This window comes from Tupaia chinensis, unplaced genomic scaffold, assembly GCF_000334495.1.
Source record: "Tupaia chinensis unplaced genomic scaffold, TupChi_1.0 Scaffold000170_1, whole genome shotgun sequence".
NCBI classification, from domain to species: domain Eukaryota; kingdom Metazoa; phylum Chordata; class Mammalia; order Scandentia; family Tupaiidae; genus Tupaia; species Tupaia belangeri.
Genome location: NW_006159645.1, coordinates 1,482,342 through 1,503,354, shown reverse-complemented (window position 1 = coordinate 1,503,354; position 21,013 = coordinate 1,482,342). Strand labels below are relative to the sequence as shown.

The 21,013-nt window shown below is 37.1% G+C and overlaps 1 protein-coding gene across 1 annotated transcript in view; it reads right to left on the bottom strand.

Moving 5' to 3' along the window:
* The window catches only part of ZNRF2 (zinc and ring finger 2), a gene marked incomplete at its 5' end in the record, with an annotated part of 49,851 nt that extends 32,560 nt beyond the window's left edge, over positions 1 to 17,291 (bottom strand). Inside the window, 1 exon segment of the mRNA XM_014586931.2 lies at positions 17,196 to 17,291. Coding sequence (XP_014442417.1) covers positions 17,196 to 17,291 — 96 coding nt within the window.
* Between the last annotated feature and the right edge of the window lie 3,722 nt (positions 17,292 to 21,013).

Genomic DNA, 21,013 nt, shown 5'->3' with positions numbered 1-21,013 from the left:
AGAGGAGAATGGAGGGAAAGGGGCTGCAATGTGGCTATTCCCCCTGGGGGGGGTGATTTCTCACTTTTAAAAAAGTCATACTCAAAGACCTATATAAACAAAAGCCTAAATAAATAAACTAGAATACAGAAAAATAAGACCAGGCAAATGTAAGTTCTGATTTTTTAAAACAAAAACCAAACTCCAATAGATAAATGGTTAGCTAATAATAAAAACGGTAAGCAAATACAAATAATTAAAAGCAACTGGAAAAATAATCACACTATGGTGGAAAATAACGAGTTCATTAGACTACTCTGCTCAACAGTATGTAGTAGGAAAGCAGATAATTTTCTGAGAAATAACAATAAGCAGAAAAGATTAAAGAAAGAAATTTTTCAGAAGTTAATTTCTGCAGAAGAAAGGGTTGTCTATGTGTGATCTTTCAAAAGAGAATGAGATCGAGATCCTTCACAAGAAATTATACAAAACCTTTAAAAGCATCTGACTTGAATGCCACCAATATAGCTCCTGAACACAAAAAAAGAAGTCTCCTAAATTATCTTTTCTGAAGAATCCAACTGATTCCAAGGCAAAACAAGGATAACCCCAGAACTAATTCGACCTAATTTTTCAAAAATCCTAAATAAAATAATAGCAAATACATCCCAGCACTAATATAAATAGTAAAATACTCAGAATAATTACTAATTAAGTAAAAGAACAAGCTTACAATGTCAACTACTATGTTAATATAATATTATTCTAGAAATATAAGCCAAAACAATCAAATATGTAAAATAAAATAATGAAAACTAAAGACAATGAAAAGCTATTACCAGGACCAGCAGCTAGCGCAATGGCTGTGTCGCTGGACTCCCACATAGTCGACCACGGTTTGAGTCCTGGACCCGGTGGCTTGAACTCACGCCAGGCATGTGTGCATGTGTGCCCAAGACCCCAAGAAGAGACTGCAGCGTGGCCATCCACCCCTGAGGGGTGGTTTCTCTCTTTCCGTGTCTCTGTCTCTGTCTGTCTTTCTGGCGAGCGCACGTGCCCTATAACAAAAACCTCTCCACACACAAAAAAGGAAAAGCTATTACCCAAAAAAAGACAATGAGAGGATGAGAGGTTAGGTACATTGTTTAAGAAGAGAAATCAGGGACCAGCAGTTAGCGTAATGGCTGTGTCACTGGATTCCCATGTAGTCAACCACATTTTGAGTCCTGGACCCGGTGGCTTAAATTCATGCCAGGTGTGTGTGCGTGCGTGCCCAAGATCTTGAGAGGAGAATGGAGGAGAAGGGATTGCGGCGTGACCATCCCCCTTGGGGGTGATTGTTCGCTTTCTGTCTCTTTCTGGTTAGCATGCCCTATAGCAAAAACCTCTCCCCCCCCAAAAAAAAAGAGAAATCAAAGGTCATCATACACACAAACAGCACTCTAGAAGAACAACAGAAAGGTCAAAATGTCTAAGAATAAACTAAGACATGTATAAAGCTCTGTATGAAGAACTCTAAGACGCTACTGAAGGAAATACAATTTAACAAGTGGGAAGGTGAACCATATTGTTGCACAGGAAGATGTAATACCAAATATGTTGATTTCCCAATGATAATCTATAAACTGAATGTGATCTTTATTAAAAAACCAAGGGACATTTATTTTTAAAATAGACAAGTTAATTCTAAACAGAGACAATAATCAAGCATTAGTGGTAAGAAACATTTAGAAAAGGAGGGAACTGAGGGGAGGGTAGAATCCTTGATATGTGGACAAGGCACACAAGCTGCCTTGATGAGAACAGTGTGACTCTGGAAAAGGACTGAAGTATCAGTTTAACAGAAGAGAAAAAGAAGTCCAGAAACTGACACAAATACCTATGAGAATATATGATAATACTGTATTTCAAATAATGAGAGTACATGAACATGTTTTATTCTCATGAAAATTAAAAAAATGACATCAATATTACATAAAATACCTTTTTTAGACTTACAAGGATTGAAAAGTGTGATTAATACATGCTGTTGATGAGGGTACAAATCAGAACTTTCATATATCTCATATACTGCAGGTGAGAATTAAAAACAGGCATAATCTTTAGACAGCAATCTGGCAAATAATTATCAGAAACATAAATGTATGTATATTCCTGACCAAGAAGTGTTTCCAGTAAACATACAAATATAAAGTACCAGTAACAATTTAAATTAAAACATCCATCTCTAAGAGACTGGTTAATAAACAGTAGTTCATCCATCTGTGAAATATAAAGTGAATGAAATGAAAGGTGAGAGAATGAAGCTCACCCGCAATAACAGCCACATCTATTGTGAAAAACCTCACGGTTCAGAGTTCTGTTTGGCATGGGATCACTGTGTAAAGTGTAGGTGGGAAGAATAAGATGCCTGTATTTGCATATACATTCAGTATGATCACAAGAATTGGTAGTACTGGCTTCCTCTGGAAAGGACAATCGAGGGACTAAGGAGAGAGAGACTAGATATCCTCTTTGCTTTGGAATTATGTAAACGTATTACGAATTCAAAATTAAAATGAATTGTAACAAAGAAAAAGAGGAGCAAATACAGCAGGTCAATGGCAAGTGGAAAGAAATCACAGTTGGCAGGCATTTCTCCAGGGGTCTCTGTTGTGTTCCTGCATATTTTGGACCACCTTTACAAGGACATTCACATAGCAAATAGCCTTGGAAAACAAACAGTGTCACCTTAGAGCAAAAGGGCAGCCATGCCTACTTTGCAATGTGAAATTCAGTTTCCCTGAGCTCAGGGTTCCCCTTCTCTAGCGCAACTCACTGAGGGTGCGATGTCAACTGGCTCTCTTCACATCACCATGTGGGAGTTGGGGCCTAAGGAACTGACACAAGAAAATGCTGATATTCTGGCTATTGCTATTGCCATGAGTAATAAGATGCTTTGATTCTGACTTAGGGGTCTTCTGCCAGTATCCATGAAACTATGCAGGCTCACTTGTTAACTTGCAAGTAGGGTAAAATTTCACAGACCCTTCACGGTTTCTCACAAGCATAATTCAAAATAATATTAGATAAAACAGAATATATGGCTAAAAGCCTTATGAGGTCAGAGAAAACACTTATGAAAAGATTGAATCCGGATAGAATAATAAATCATAAATACGTGTTCAAATAACGTAATTATGAAATATAGAGTCATACAAGAATTGCTGCCGGTATCACCAAAACAATTTAGGAGACTTTTAATTTGAGAAAAAAATATTAATAAAAACACAGTCATAGTGGGGATGATTTAACAAACTTCTCAAATCTATCAGTCCACATAAGGATATGGGATAATATTTCAATGACATAACTAAACTCGGTTTTTATCAGAAGTACCTCTACACAAATACACACACTCTGATAAAAACAAATTTAGACAAACCAAAATTTGACAAGGGGGCAATTTAAATTGGGCAGCCTCCCAGAAGATGGCTCCCCAGAGATTGTGGCCCAGCCCCCAGCCGTGTGGTTTACAGGGAACACACGTGGGCGGAACGGGACAGTGATGCATGCGGTGAAGACAGAGGGTGTCCTACAAAAACGTTTAAGTGAGGGAGTGACATAGAGATCACAGGTGGGAGGCAGGCTGCACAAACCACCTAAAAGGTGAGTTTTGTGTGACCCACTAAAATGTGACTAGTGTAATCGGCTGTAACTTAGTAACAAGCTCAAAAATATTTAAAAAAAAAAAAAATCCACAGCCTAGCAGATATGATTTCGGCTTATCTTGAGGAAGCCAAATGTGGGAGTACAGGGGCATTTTAGGTCAGAATAGTTTACTTTAACAATGCAGAATCTAGTGGAGCTAGATTTATACTCTATAGAGAACATATATTCTTCTCATATATTTACAATTTACAGGATTCAATGACGTACCACCTGGCCACAAAGAAAAAGTCTAAATTTCAAAAACAAAGAGAGGTATGGACAGCTTTCTCTAACATCAAGATCAAAATGACTTCCCATTACACATCTCCCTCCTAGCAAAAAATTCTCTTTAAAACCATGAAATCCCCTGCTCCTATTAATCTCTGACTCAAAGTGGAAATTAAAAATTAAAATGGAGCCGGCTTGGTGGAACAGAGGCAATATTCGGCTCAAGTGATGCCGGCCCCACATGGAAGATCACAGGTTCAATTCCTGGCCAACCTGTACACAATGGGGATGTACCAGTGGCGCTGGCTGACGGGAAAGCTGCTTGTCTCTGCCTCTCCTCCAATCTTATCTGTCTCTCTCCATGCCTCTCACTCTCAAGAATTAAATAAATCTAAATAATCAATCAGGGGCACTACTGTGTGATGCTTGGATTTGTGTCTGGATCTACCTGAACACACTGGGCATGTCCATTTCTTGGCCTGGATGGAGGATTGTGGCCTGAAGACCTTGTCGAGGCTCTTTGTGTATGTGTCTGTCTGTTTCGCTCAGGATATAATACATAATAATAAACATAAAATTAAAATGAGGACCAAACAAGGTGGCACGGGTGGCACGGTGCTGCTCTGCAATGCTAGAACTGCATGGAAGATCACAGTTCAGATCCTAGGTCAGCCCAAAACATGTTGAGGCACACCTATGATCCTGGCTGGCTGAGAAGCTGGGGAGAATCTCAGAACAATGAGGTCTTAAAAAGAGAGTGTATGTTTCTTTCTCTTGCTCTCTTTCCCCCTCCTCTCCTCCATCCACCTCCCTTCTCTTGGAAAAAATAAACTTAAATAAAATCAGTAAAAAAAAAAAAAAAAAGATATATTAACATCAGATAAACTAAAGCTATTAAAGAAAAAGTACTTCTACCCTAACTTAGTTTAAAATTGAAAGACACAAATTAGCTTATTTAGTAGTTAGTAATAGATTGGTTTGACAACTCTAGAATAACTTCTTCAAAATGTTTGTTACACATTTTAGCTAGCCTAAGATATAAAAGTACAAAAATAAGAATGTAACATAAGGATTAAAAAATACAATATAACCAAAGTATTTAAAAGACTAAGAAAATATTATGTGCAATGCTATGGCAATTGATTGAGAAATTTAGATAAAAAAAGTCGATTTTCTAGCAAAAAGCAAATTTCCAAAATTGACTCAGGAGGTGGTAGAACATGAATATACTAATAGAAGACTATCAAAAGTCTGCCTTTAAGAGGATAGAAGGATTTACAGTTGAATTGTATATATAAAAAACAATACTGAGTTACTCAAATTATTTCAGAGTGAAGACTAAAAGCTTTCTACTTCATCGAATTAACACAGCCTTTAGCCATGTATAACCTTGTAGCAAGGTTTAAAAATAATAGTACCCCATGATTAAGCAGTTAAATCCTGCAACACTACAAATCAATACAATTCAGCTAGAACATTAGGAAAATCTGTCAACATGGTTTATCAACAAATAAAAAAGGAACAAAGCATTTAACAAAATTAAACTTCTTTTCCTTGAAGAGAAAGTGAAAATGACATACCCACAATAAAGATGGTTTACCAAAATTCAAAACAAGCATTTATTCAACAGTGAGACACTGAACACAAAGGAATAAGACAGGCATGCTCACTGGCAACCACTATTATTCTACATTGTCTGTGTCAAATACAGTAAGACAAAGAAACAAAACACCTGAAAACATCTTTATTTGCTAATGATGGCCATATATACCTAGAAAATCCAAGAACTCACCTAACACCAATAGCTTCTCTTTAAATACCAGCAAAATCTATTTGAAGTTTACATGGTGAACAAATCTAAAAACCTGTATTTATAAGATACAGTAGGGACCGAAAGGTGGCATCCTAGTTAATGCATTGGATTCTCACATGGCTGACCACTGTTCAAATCCCAGACCTGGTGACTCGAAAATTATGCTGCACTTGTGTGCATGTGTGTGTGCATGCATGCCCAAAATCCTGAAAGGAGACTAGAGGAGAAGGGATTGTGTGATAGCCATCCCCCCTGGGGTATGACTTCTCACTCTTCCCTCCCATGCCCAATGGCAAAAACCTGAAAGAAAAACAAAAAGCTTCTTTAAAGCCAAGAGAAACAGTAAATAAAGGAAAGGGACACAGGATAGGATAGGAGGAAAAATTGCAAATTACAGACACAAGGAGGGAGTCATTACCAGAATACTAAGGAATACAAACAACTCAGAAGCAAAAAGAATAAATTAAAAAAAGACACAGTATACATCTTTCTTAGTGATTTAATAAAGGTAAAACACAAAGGGTCCAGCTGAACCTTACATATTAATAAATAAATTAGTCATTGGAAAAATCATTTTTGCATAGAAAAACATGAAAAAATGTGACATGACTTTTCCAACAACCCAGTATATACAGTCTTCAGTCATATGTAATCTGCATATAATAGACTTAAAATCTGATATTACAAAGTGAGACTCTGTAATGGAAGTATTCTAGCTATGAGCATTCCATAATATAAAACCTAACAAAATTAACTCATGTTTTTATAATCTGTGGGAGAGCAAGTGATCTTTTGTTGCTAGAGTTTACAACAGCAATTCTCATTCTCCTAAGTTCCTTTTCTTCACTATAGAAATACTGATAATAAACTAAGATTATGTGTTTCAAACTAAATATGTACCACACACAGTTTGGTATGTGTTTTAGTGATGTTTTAGGATGACTTAAAAACAAAGAACACAAATGGTACATGAGAAAACTTAGGGAGAAAATTCTTTCTTATCTCACAAATGAGAATGTTGTAATTTAAAAACAAAATCAAACAAATGTATGATTCAGGTTAAACTTTTACTCTTCTGCATAGATTTTACTCATTCACTCATTCAGTTATCTATATAGGTCAGGACTCAGATATATTTACTTTATACTTTGGGTTTTAATTCAATACACCCAGCTATATAAATTCTGCTGCTCAAACTGTCTCAGCTTTGGCCACTGGGAGCTCTTTCAAGTTGGCTCCTATGTGTCCCTGCCCTCATCCTTCTGCTTTTGGAGCACTTTCTTGCTTAGAGACACTACAAAGTGCTCCCGGTTCATGTGGATACTCCTTGCCCTAGTCCTATTAGCCACTTCTCCAAGAAGCCTGGTTCCTTTTACTAGAAAATGGTATTTAGAAACCAAGATCAGGGTGCTGAGTGTCAAAGATTTTTCCATTATATAAAAGACTCTCATACCAAAAAGCATTACAAGGAAAAGTCTAGGAATTAAGGAGGAACACTAAGGCGTTTAACCGGATGAAAATAAAAGGAGACACAGGTAATAATAATCTAGGAAGTGCTGAGAAGTCAAGAAGCCTAGCAATCCCAGAACCAGTCTACTAAAGAAAACAAGCTAGTCATAAATGTATTATAAATATTTATATGGCAAAGAAAGGAGACTATCTAGAATATCTTTAAAATTAATGTGATTACATTACCTTAATACAAATAAAATGTAGGAAATAAACATGAAGCATCTTCAAAAAGTTCATGTTAAATTAAGAAAAAACAAAGCACAGATTTAAAACAATTTTTGTACTAACATACACTCATACTTTAACTGCATTTTCCCATGAATATTTTTGAAGTCTCTTCATATGATTTTCCCCTAAAAAACAGAGCCACTGTGTTAATATTGGCTTCCCTAAACCCAAAAGACTCAGTAGCTGGAAAGACCTGTCTCACCTCTTAGGTAAATCCAAGTGCTACAGATTATCAGGACAAAGATGACTTTGGGGGGAAGAGGGAATTTAAAAAGTTTTATACAACTAACAGATGGTCACTGAAAAAAACCCTCATAACCTATTTCTTTAATAATCTTTTCTAAAAATCTCTTGAACTCAACAAAATGATTATAATGAATACAATGATTCTACCCACAATATTTATTTTCCCCATTTGAAAAAGTTCTAAAAATCACATTTCATTTCATGATCTTCACATTTTGCAGAGATCTATATCCCTGGCGTATAATTTGGAGCAGAGAGTGCTGTGCTGTATCTCTTTACATTCAAGTTGAGGCACTCTGCTACGAGCCCTCTGCTCGTTCCCAGCAATCACCAATCCCAGCTCACCTTTTCTTTTCTTAAGAATTATTTTAATTTACTTATTATTATATTTGTAATTTGACCAGAGAGAAAGCGAGAGGAAGGGAAAGTGAGGAAGCAAGGCGCCAGATCAGGACGAGAACCATGGTCAGCTATGTGTTGCTTCTGACATGTATTTCTTTCCCCTCCCAACACATCACCCAGTGCCTGCATACCAAGTGCTAAACTGGTCTGGAAAGAAATTCTTTCCCATACAAACTATTTTTTGCATATTAATACATGATTAATTTTCCTAGTTTGAAATAATTTATTAAAAACTTCAGGGGCCAGCAGGTGATGTGGTGGTTAAGGGTGCTGGACTCCAACAAGGCCAACCGCAGTTTGAGTCCTGGACCTGGTATCCTGCTTTCTCACTTTCTCTCTCTGTCTCTCTTTCTGTTCCTCTCTGGTCAAATTAAAATAAATAAATACAGTTAAAAAAAACTTCCTTGGAAAGCCCTAATTAATGTTTTTACCTTCTAACTCCCTTGTACCCCTCTGCCCCAACTCTAACTGTCCAGCTATTGTTAAGCATGTTCTCTTCCCTCCCTTTGTCTCCTAATTTTTTTTCACCCTTTCAAGCTCTAAGTAAATGTCAAAATTTATCTTTTACCACATACATAAAAAATAATTTTGTGACAGGTGTGGGCTGAGTCCTAGGTTTACTCTTTAATAAAAGAAACACAAACATATGATAAATCTGGAAATGCATTTTATTAATATTTGTATTACAATTCCTTTAAAATGAGAGTTTGTTTATACCCCATCTTAATCCACATAGGAATGTGACCAGAGGAGAAAAAGGCTATTTCACTTTAAGTACAGCTATGCTGTTTCACTTGTTATCTTGTAACCATTTATTTTGTTTATTCTTCTTAAATTCAAGTAAGCTTACTTGGAATATTAGAATGATACAAAAATCAAACTTATGAAACTGACAGAAGGAAAAGAAGGCAAAATTTAGTTCCACGAGATGATCAGACAAATGAAGAATCAGTAAATAAAGAAAAAAGAAATATTTTTTATCAAGTTTTATGCATGAAATAAAAAATGGAATCTGAAATCTACTTCATCTATTTGAGATCTAGCAAAATTTGTTAATGAACTAAGTATTTTCATTTTAATCTTTCTTTTATGCCTCTCTTATAACACGTCACAAAGAAATTTTTCACCTCAACCCAAACACATTTATCCATTTATAATCAGCTTTTCATAACATTTCCATTTCAGTATGGAAAATGAGTCTATCCTTCTACAAAGATTAATTTCTACTTGAATTTCAGTAAGCAATCTGCTTGCCATCAAATTTAAACTTCAGAGTACAGATGTGTAGGTCACCAGGTTGCTTATAAAAAGTAGAGATGTTTTCCATTAAATTGCAGCTTTAAATAGTCATATCATATATCACCCCTACTCCCTTATTATTATGGACCTCAGAACTGTTACTCAAAACTTTTAGACTTCTAATTTTAAATTAAACAACTATTTTTTTAAAGCAACTGCAGTTCTTTTAAATGAGATACCAAAAGAATTACTCTTGTAAAGCGCAACACACAATTTCTCATATGATTGTCACGGTAACTACATGAAGAAAGCTACTATTCCTATAGTTTCTCACTTTTTAAAAAGGAGAGAAAAACAAGACCAAGATTATAGAACTAGATTATAGAACTATTAAGAGATCTGGGGATCAGCAGTTAGCATAATGGCTATGTTGCTGGACTTCCACGTAGTCAACCGCGGTTAACGTCCCGGACCCAGTGGCTTAAAACTCACACTGGGCGCGTGTGTGTGCGTGCGTGCCCAAGATCCTGAGAGGAGAATGGAGGAGAAGTGATTGTGGCGTGGCCATCCCCCATGGGGGGTGATTTCTCGTTTTCTGTCTGTCTCTGTCTGTCTGGTGAGCACACGCGCCCTATAGCAAGAACCTCTCAAAAAAAAAATTTAAAAAGAAAGAAATTTGAACTGACCAAGATGAGTTTAAAGTCTGTACTTTGTACAACATACTACTATACTTCATGACATTTAAAACACAAGCTGGTGCTACTTTTGAGCAGGTATGTGTTTATAGAACAGCAGTAAAAGTGAATGCAATGTAATATAAAATGGACTTAAATTTTGGTAACTGGTAAAGTCTCTTATATGACCATTTCCAATTCATTATCTTTACAAGGAAAACATCTACCGAACTTTAACTTATTCCACAAAACAAGATGCACTTTACAAATGTTAAAATGAGTGGAAAAAGGTAAAATACTACTTTTGAGTTACTTTAACATTTTTTCTTTTTGTTTTGCATTTGGTTTATGTTGTCTCTAGATGTGGACTTACTTATGCCAGTCAGTACTACTATACTTCAACCTGACAATCCCTAGCTTTCGGCAATTCTAGAAGGTTCTCTGACATTTCAATTACTGTTTGCTTCTCCCCAGTTTCTTCTCTTTTTCCTGAGATGATGTTAAGTATGTTGAGTAGGCAGTTTCATTCCCAGCTCTATGTCATGTAACTCTCATATTTTCTATTACTTTCTCTTTTATACTCTAATTTTCTCACAACAGTATCATACTTCACTAATTCCCACTACAGCTCTATGTAATCTGCTACCTCAATCTAGTCACCGATATCAATATCCAATGACCAGTGTCTAAAAAGTTCCATTTGAATTTTTTCAAAATCTTCCTTTTTTTTATTCACAGTGTCTTATTTTCTATTCACCCTTTTATAATTTCAGTGGCTTGAAACATGGCTATAAACACGTTTGTAGCCATCTTTAAAATTCTTGGGATAGCAGGACTCCCTTCCTGTAAATCTGTCATTTTTCATTACAAATTCATCTTTAGTAGAATCTATTTTTCTATAGGAATCTCATGTAGATTTTAAAACAGTTTTGCTTTTGGTTTCTGTCATGCTCTTTTAGGGTATCACCTGCTTTAATATTTCTACAGTATAGTGTAAGGAATTTGACAGTTGGTACTGCCTTTAATTTCACTCTATAGTTGGTAGTCAATTTGTAATGGAAAAAATAACTGTTCCAATTCTGCCTCAAAATGTAATCTTCATGAAATTATTCAAAACTAGGGACTCACATGTCAGTTAAAAGTCAATCACAGAAACCACCAGTACAAACAAATAAACAAAATGTCAAGTCAGGTTAAGAGAAACTTTCTATAGAGACAGTAAACGCGTGGTAAACGATAACTATCTTATTTAAAATGTAGCATGCAAGGCAGAAGTCAAGCTTCTAACTTCAACTGTCTAGAAGGCCATATTATATGTACAGACTGAGAAAATATGCTCTTTCCTGCAGACAATACGGGAATCCAGATCAGTAGATTGTTGCACGTGCATACTGGAATCAAGGTGTTAAATGCCTGATACAGTCATATCTGCAACATCTGGGTGAGCATGACAAAATAAACTCTCCAGTGGATAGCGTAGAAGTTAAGGGTCTGTTCCCTCACTTTCACTGCAGAACAAGTTGCCTCTTAATTGACTCTTCAAACATGTTTACCTTTTAACGAACTAATAAGCCACATGTGCTCCATCTATAGAGGTGGTCTTTTCATTTAAATATTAAACAATTTTTTATTGCCAGTGGGCATGTGCACTCACCAGGGAATAAAGTCCAGCACACTGGGGTGTGGTATGCCACAATTCTTTCTTTTGTTTCTCCATTCTGTCAGCATTTGGGTGTGCACGTACATGCGCTTAGTGTTTTTCAGGTTGCCAGCACTGAGAATTGAACCATAGTCCAACATGTAGAATCTGGCTTTTTATAAACAGCACTTCACCACTGTATTGGGGCTGGCCCAGAGTTGGTCTTCTTTCTGATGACCTTGAATACTTCTGCTTTTAATCACTACTTGAATATATTGCTTATTCATTTATTACTATTATCATTTTTTTAGTTTTTTTTTCATAGGGTACATGTACTCATAGGAGAGAGAAAGAGAAAGGGAAAGGGAGAAATTGCTCTCCAGAGAGGATGGCCATGCTGCAATTCCTTTATTGTCTCAAGATTTTGGGCATGCGTGCCCATGGTCCAGACTTGAACCACAATCAGCCATGTGGGATCCAGTGCCTTAACCACCACATCACTTACTGGCCCTGAGATCGTAATTTAATTCTCAGAAGACAACCTTATTTTGAGTTGCATCTGCATATGCATAGTACCAACTACAAATAAGGCAAAAAATATATATATTTTTTAATTTTACCTCCACAGAGCACGTGTTCACTAGACAGAGACATAGAGACAGAGAGAGAGAGAAAAAAAAACACCCTTCCAATGGAGCACAGTCATGCCACAATCCTTTCCCTCCCATTCTCCATCCTGTCAGAACTTTGGACACACATGCTGCATTATGTCAGGCTGGGATTCAGACAGTGGTTGGCCACGTGGGATCTGGATCCCACAGCCTCTGGACTAAAACCTGCTTAGAGCTTTTAGGTCAGTCCTAAACAAGTATTTCTTGAATATAAATCTTCCTGCTTTTAAACACTGAAGTCTAGGTGACTGCCTCAAAGCCTAGTAGTTAAGGGAGCTAGATCCCACATGGCTGAACATGGTTTGAATGCTAGCCCCAAGGCTTGAAAATGACTTTGGATGTATGTGGACCCATGGCCAGAATCCTGACACAATGGAGAAATGGAGAAAGGATTGCAGTATGACTAGTTTGACCATACTCAACTGGGGGAGGGGTGCTTTTTCCTTCTGTCTCTGGCAAGTACATGTGTCCTCCAGAAACTAAAACACATATTTAAGGGACCAGTAGATGGTGTAACAGTTATGTCACTGAACTCTCACGTAGTCCACCATGGTTCAAGTCCTGGACCCGGCAGATTAAAGCTAATACTGGGCACATGTGGAAACATGCTCAAGATCCTGAAAGAATGGAGGAGAGGGGATTGTGGCATGGCCAACCCCCAACAGGGTAGTGATTTCTTGCTTTCTGTCTCTGCAGCAACTGCACACACAAAAATCTCTCAAAAAAAAATTAAAAATAGAAACTTAAGTCTAAATTATAAACTGAACTTTGTACAATATAAAACATACTATAAGTCAGTATAGTACAGATTAAGAATTTCTGGGGCTGGCAGCTGGCATAATGGCTATGTTGCTGGATTCCCATGTAGTTGACTGTGGTTCAAGTAAAGAACCTAGCAGCTTAAACTCATGCTGGGTGCATGTGCATGCAAGCCCAAGATCCTGAGAGGAGAACAGAGAAGGGATTGTGGCATGGCGATCCCCCCTGGGGGGTGATTTCTCACTTTCTGTGTCTCTCCTGGTGAGTGCACACAGCCTATAGCAAAACCTCTCCAAAAAACAGATTAAGAATTTCCTAATAATATATAATTCATTATTTGGTTTGTTCTGAAGCATTTTAGATTAGAAACAAGGAGGCTGGCCCCAAGTCCAGTGGCTATGGGAGTCAGATCCCACATGGTCAACAGTAGTTGATTCTGACTTCAGTGTGCACATATCCTCTAACAATTAAAAACAAACAAAAAAGATGATGAGGAAGAAGGAAATGAAGAGAGACTCTATACTCATAAAATTTTTATTATGTTCACAGACTACATAAGGAATTAGTAAATCCATAAACTAAACAAGAAAGCACAAGAATGAGGGGAAACATATTCAAGAGTGGTGAAGAACACTCACTGTAGTATTGTGAATTTTTTCATCCTGCTGAAACGGCCCCCCACCTGCACTGTGCAGAACCCTTCCCTGCCATGAACGTGCTAGGCCTCTCACATGCGTCTTTACTGAACCAGCCTCCTAAACACCGAGCGCTTCCATCTTCAGGTACCAGGGTTTCTATATTCAGATTTACTATGGGTTTTAAAAAGGCTAAGTTGTGGGACAGCCTGAAAACTAAGTCAATATTTAAAATACCATCTCTGTGAAAATAAATATGAAACTCTAAATCAAGTTATCCTATTTCAGAGTTTGCCTAGCTGTGAATATTTAGTTAATATATACTTAAATTTTTAAAAGGTTTAATTCTACTTTAAGCATGGCCATAACTTCATTAACTTTACTTTTTGTATAAAGTTTACTAATTTCTAAATTAGAATATTGTCACATACTTAAGACTTGAAACTGTGCTTTATAGTATCCCCAAGCAGAAGTTTATATATTGGGTTCCTTACGATAACAAACAAGTGCTGGAAGAAAATGAAATGAAAAACAAATAATAAAAGAAAAAAAAATAATAAAAAAGATAACAAACAAGTGACCTAGCAGGCAAGTTTAACTTGAGCAGTTAAATCAGAAAATTTAAAACTGCCAAATGTCACAAAACACACAGAAGGCTGTATTTTGGATATTTTACACAATAAGTAAATGTAAAGAATGCTGAGACTTTATGCTTTTTAAGTTCAATGCCAGAGCGCTAAGGTTTAAGGATATTTATTTTAAAGACACTTGCACTCACCCTAAGTAATTATGAAATGTAATGATAACATATTAGGTTGTTGGGGGACCAGCAGAAGCATAATGGTTGTATCACTGAACTTTCACATCATCAACTGTAATTGAAGTCCTGGACCTGGTGGCTTAAAAACTCATGCCGGGCCCATATGTGTGTGTGCCCAAAATCCAGAAAGGAGAAAGGGGGAGAAGGGACTGCAGCGTGGCCATCCCCTGTAGATGGTGATTTCTCACTTTCTGTCTCTCTGGTAAGCACATGCATTCTACAGCAAAAATCTCTCTCTCTCTCTCAAAAAAAAAAAGAATATTTGTTTACTTGTTTGTTCATTTATTTATTTTAGGTTGTTGGGAAAGTCATGACATATTTTTCTACGCAGAAATGCATCATGACTTTCTCAACGACCCAACAGCTCTATGAGGAACATATCCAAACACTTTAAACCTCTAATTCTGAATGTGGGGACAAGCAGTTGGCGTAATGGCTACGTCGCTGAACTCCCATGTAGTCGACTGTGGTTCGAGTCCTGGACCCAGTGGCTTAAACACACACTGGGTACATGTGCGTGCATGCCCATGATCCCGAGAGGAGAATGGAGGAGAAGGGATTGTGTAGTGGCCATCCCCCCCGGAGGTTGATTTCTCATTTTCTGTCTCTGTCTTTCTGACGAGCACACGTGCTCTATAGCAAAAAAACCTCTCCCTCCCCCTCAAAAAGATATTCTGAACGTGAATGAAAATACTTTTTATTTGTTAAATAATTAGAGTTTCATCTAAGTTATGCAAAACAGTCAATTTGATTCCATAATGCAAAAAGGTCAGGATACAGTCAACAGGTACATTTACTAGTCAAAGCAATTGCTAAAAGCTACTTTCACAAATTTGGTGACAAACGAGTGGGAAAAAGTGCCCTGTCACCACTGTAATAGTGTGGCTGAAACACTACCTTATGAGAAGGGGAAAGTGATTCCTAAATCAATTTGCCAAAAGCTATTTAAAGTAATACTCATTTCAATGTTAAATTCCACTCCTCCAACATTTTCTGTTACCAGAGTAGAAATCTCAGGTTAAGCTAACAAAGTGTTAAATATTTCCTACATTTTTCAACTAATACCTTTATTTAATCAATACTATCTTAGCTCAGAGATCAGTGACTCTTAGTAGGCTGTTAAGTTCCATCTCTGTTCTATTTATTGCTATATTCCTAGTTTCTAACACAATTCCTCATCCATAATAGTGCTCAGAAGATATATGATGAATTAACTCTTGCTACTTATTTTATTTTAAATCAAATTAAAAACCTGAAATTTCTCTTATGTTGTGGAGGTCTGGTTTCTATTTATAATTTTTCTTAAATATTTCATTCTTCCTTTAATTTATTCTATTTATTAGGAGAAAGCTTTTTGATTTTTTCCCAAGATTCCAAAGTACATCAAGACTACCCTGAAAATCTTTTCTAGGATCTTGTCTAGAGATGCTGCTTAGGATAGACTGGCACAACCCAAAGCACCAGACCTAAATAAAATATCAGTTAGCTCTACGCTCACAGACAGAAATGTTTCATTTGTCTATGGGGAGAAAGGCAGAGACAGACAGACATGCACAGGTGGAGTTGTGATCTCTCTTTATGTCTTTGTTTCCCAGTAGTCATCCGTTTATTGTATTTATTGAGTAAACTTTCATCTCCTCTACTTCTGAATGTGTACCTTTCATTTACCATACACTCTTAAACAAAAAGATAAAAGTTGCAATTTCAACCATGCATGCTTACTTCTGAAAATAACTGATATAAACATTGCTTTTGTTTTGTTCTGAACGCAAAGTATCACTGTTATGAACGCTCTGTCTCGGCATCTGAGCTGAAATTACTAGCTCTAGATACCATGCCTTCCAGTTCTTTCAAATGGGGTTTCATCATGTTGTTCAGGCCAGCCTACTGTTCACAACCCTCCTGACTCCCTAAATTGCTGGGATTACAGATGCACACCATACCTCATGTTTAGGTTAGACCAGGAATCAAACCTAGGTCTCCTATGTGGCCCCAGGCTGCTGAATGCAGAGTCTAAACAGAGTATGCAAATATGGCTGGGTCCACAAAAATAATTTTTCACTTAGGCCTGACCTAAAATTAGCAGTTCTCAAAGTGTAGTCCACAGAATCCGTGGAGTAGGGGAAATTTTCATGATAATACTAAGATATTATTTGCCCTTTCCATTCCCATTCTCTCCCATATAACAGAGGACATGACACGCTATCACAACAAATGAATACAGAAACAGACATGAGAATTCTGTCATCAAGCCAGATTTTAAAGTCTGTAAAAATACAAGACACTGTCACTCTTGCAACTAAATATTTTCCTTAGAAAAGTTGCTTATTTCTCATTTGAAAATTATGTCAACTTTAATTATAACATTTATATTTAAATAAATTAATAAAAACTTTAAATTCTTGGTTTTAATTTTTAATGCAACCAGTATTAATATATATATCCCAAGAAAACAAAAACTCCTGGAAGTCTTTAATAATTTTTTCAAAATGTAAAGGGGTCCTAAGACCAAAACTTTGAGAACCACTGTATTACTGAACTAGTAAAGATGGAGAGAAAACAAGGTCCTTGTCTGACTTCTAAATTTTACTTGAAACATAAAGTTCATAAAATACAAGGTAATTCTAATTTAACATATCACTTTAAAGCACTGGACTTACCATTATAGGTTATTCTTGGCTTTGTTAAACACATCACAAGATGCAAATCCATTTCATCTGAGGGTACAAATTTTGAGCATACAGGGCACTTAAATCCTAAAAAGTAAAAGAAAGCCAAGTTACGTAACTACTGAACACCAACTATGTTTTTTAAAAAGTACAGATCATTTCCAACTTTAGTATTACACGTTGAATGCATTAGGAAAAGAGTATGTGACTTTAAGTATCTGATTTAAGTTACTTTATGAAGATCATCTTATCTTCAAATAAAACAAGTTCAAATGAAGAGAGTGTCGTCTACTACAAAACTCCTGTATCTCTAATGTACCAGTCCAGGCAGTCTCTTGTGGTTTTTTTTTTGGTTTTGTTTTCGTTTTTTTCTAATTCTTTACATTAAACTGTAAGTGTGATTTCATGTTATAATTTTGTACTCTGATCATCCTTGTGGAAATTCCCTTTTCCCAGCTTAGTATATGGTATTTTCAGTCACAAGGTATTATATAGCTAGACAGTACATTAGAACTATTCTATCCCATCAATCTTCCAAAAAATTATCTAATGAGGAAAGTGAAATCTTTCAGAACAGCAAAAACAGATCTTGCATCTATGACTCCCAGCTTCTACTTTAATGGTCTCTTTGCCACTCTGTACTACTAAAGTCAAATGCAAATGGAAAACACCATCAAACCAGGGGATATTTTTCCAGTCTATTTGACTGGAAAATAAATATTATATAGATATTAGCTATCTTCTTACAATATTTAATCTATACAACTAAGTATTTCCCTAAATAATTCCACTAAAAATAAATGGGCATACTAAAGGAGACAATCTACCGTGTCTTCAGCTCCATCCCACTCCCTCACTTACCAAGGGGACCTGTCTCAGTTGCAGTTGGGGCAGTCATCACATAAACTGTGATCTTGCTGCCCTACTGCTCCTTCCTCCACACTCCAACGCTGCTTGAGCAGGGCTGAACTCCTGATGTCATACAGGCAATTTACGGACACAGTGGAAATAGAACAAACAGATGGGCTGGGCCAATCAAGTTTCCCTTGGAAATATGACTAAGCAACAGTGAGAAACTACGTTAGCCAGCAGTAAAAAGCTGAAGCAGAAAGGTCATAAGAGAGAACCCAGAGTGCCTATTGATGGCGCAGGTGTAAGATGAACTCATGAGAACAGAAATACAGGCGAGCACAGGAGAGTGGTCTAAATGGGGATCTTGTGGAAAGAAGCAAAAGTACTGAGAGAGACAACAACTAATTAGGAGGGTGGTGAAAGACACTCTGCAAGCTCTCTGTTCCTAGACATGTGTCTTCTTACAGGGGCTGCCCTCCCTTCACTGTGACAAGAAACTCACTGCAACCTTATGAGTCAGACTAGAAGCATACCTCATGCAGAACTCTGTAAGGAGTGAGGAAAGGTTTGGCATAGATACTCATTCAAATATTCAATTTCCTGAAGGAATTATATAATGTGAACACTGGTTTTTCAAACTGTACCAAATGTATCTTAAAAGAAAAAAATAAGTTTATTTCAATTTTTGGAAAACCACCAAAAAGGGGTAGGGAGCATTAAAATGAAGCTACAAAAAACTGTAAGAGCCAAATACAGACTACGTATGAAATCCAGTGAAGTCTGGTCAGTCAAGGAGAAGACAAAAAGACCCTGAAGCAGCACCAGACTAACAAATCCTTTCCTTGGAATTACAAACTTGCTTCCCTGGAGTGAAATGGCATACAAGAGAGCAAGGGGTTTGCAGCTACCGATCATGGTCATCTGAGGACCAAGACACAAACCCGAAATCACCAAACAAAAGTGCAATATTATGAAACTAACAGCTTTACTGAGAGCCATCCAACCACCTACAAAACAGGGTCAAGAAGAAAAACACAGCACAACCACCTGATTTCTAGTTAAATACAGGGAATTTAGCACATGTTTCTCCCTCCTCCTTCTCCTCCTCCTCCCAAAAGTAGTTAAAATGAGAATAATAATGAGATAAAGGAATTTGAAAGGAGAGACAAGAAGACAGATGAAGAAATTGTTAGGACTGAGAAAACAGACATCCTAACTGCCTAAGAATGGATCCAATTTTCATTAATAAGGACTCAAAAACCTGCAGCTCCATGACTTCCCAAGACAATGGTCATACATGAGATAAAAATTCTGACTAGAAGACTAAATAAAAAAAAACAGATCCCCAGGTACCCAGTGATGTCTACCCAAGCCACTATCCATACCTCCAGTAGAGCAGAACAGAGGTTTACTATTGAAAAGAAAAAAAAAAAGAATACTCAGAATTGAGATAGCAAACACAGAAATAGGGGAAAACAAGAGGAAAAAATAAAGGTCTATGAAAAAGGCCCCTCTATACAATCTCCATCTCTACTCATTTAAGAAATTATAGATTCTTCCTGGGGACCAGCAGTTAGTGTAATGGCTATGTCACTGGACTCCCACGTAGTCCACCACGGTTCAAGTCCCAGACCCGGTGGCTTAAAACTCACGCGGGGCGCATGTGTGTGTGCGCCAAGATCCGGAGAGGAGAATGAAGGAGAAGGGATTGTGGCGTGACCGTCCCCCCTAGGTGGTGATTTCTTGCTTTCTGTCTCTATGTGCACGAGTTTAAGTGCATTGAGTTTAAGCTACCGAACTGCGGTCGACTACATGGGAGTCCAACAATGTAGCCATTACGCCAACTGCTGGTCCTCCAATCAGCTTTATTTAAGAGTCTCTCTCTAAAGCATCATGCATTTTTTAAAAAGGAGTATCTACATATATATTTTATGCTTATCATGGTAAAACACACCAGAAGCAAATTCAAAAGACAAATTAAAAATACTTTCAATATATACAAAGAACAAAACAATGCTATTCATAACATATAAAGAAGTCTTAAAATTAAAACCAAATAATGTTAGAAAAATGGGGGGAGGGGATCAGCAGTAAGTGCAATGTCTATGTTGTTGGACTCCCTTGTAGTCAACTGCAGTTCAAGTCCCGGACTCGGCAGCTTAAACTCATGCTGGGCGCGTGTGCATGCATGCCCAAGATCCCGAGAGGAGAATGAAGGAGAAGGGATTGCGGCGTGGTCATCCCCCTGGGGGGTGATTTCTCGCTTTCTGTCTCTCTGTCTCTCTCTGTCCTTCTGGCGAGCACACGCACCCTATAGCAAAAACCTCTCCAAAAAAAAAGGGGGGGGATTCTAAACATGCATTTCACCAAGGGAAAAAAAACAAGATATGCAAATGACTCTTAAATAAAAATATGCAGTGTTAGAATAAAAAAAGTACTTTCCTCTCAAATTCTTTATATTCTTTACTCTCATTTTAGTGGGCTTAGGAGGGAGGAGAGAGAAGCATGTGTTTAATTCACTATACTTAACTAGAAATCCATGTCATTCTTCTATATGTCTACAATGAAATATCATTTCTCATACCAGATGGGCAAAAATTCCAAAGTTTGACAACACTTTATTTTGGTGAGACTGTGGGCAAATAGGCACTTCCTTCTTTATTATTTTTTAAGGTTTCTGCCATAGGGCATATGCATTCCTCTCAGAGAGACAGAGGGAAAAGTGAGAAATCACCTCCTGGAGGGATGGTTATGCTACAATCCCTTCTCTTCCATTCTCTTCCTGGATTCTGGGGACACAAACATGCAACCTGCATGATTTTCAAGCCACCAGTCCAGGACCCTAACCATGGTTGGGAAATCAGCTAAGTGGTGAATCCAGTGCCTTAGCCACTATATCACCTGCTGGCACTTTTTTTTTTTTTTTTTTTTTTTTTGGGGGGTTTTTGTTATACGGG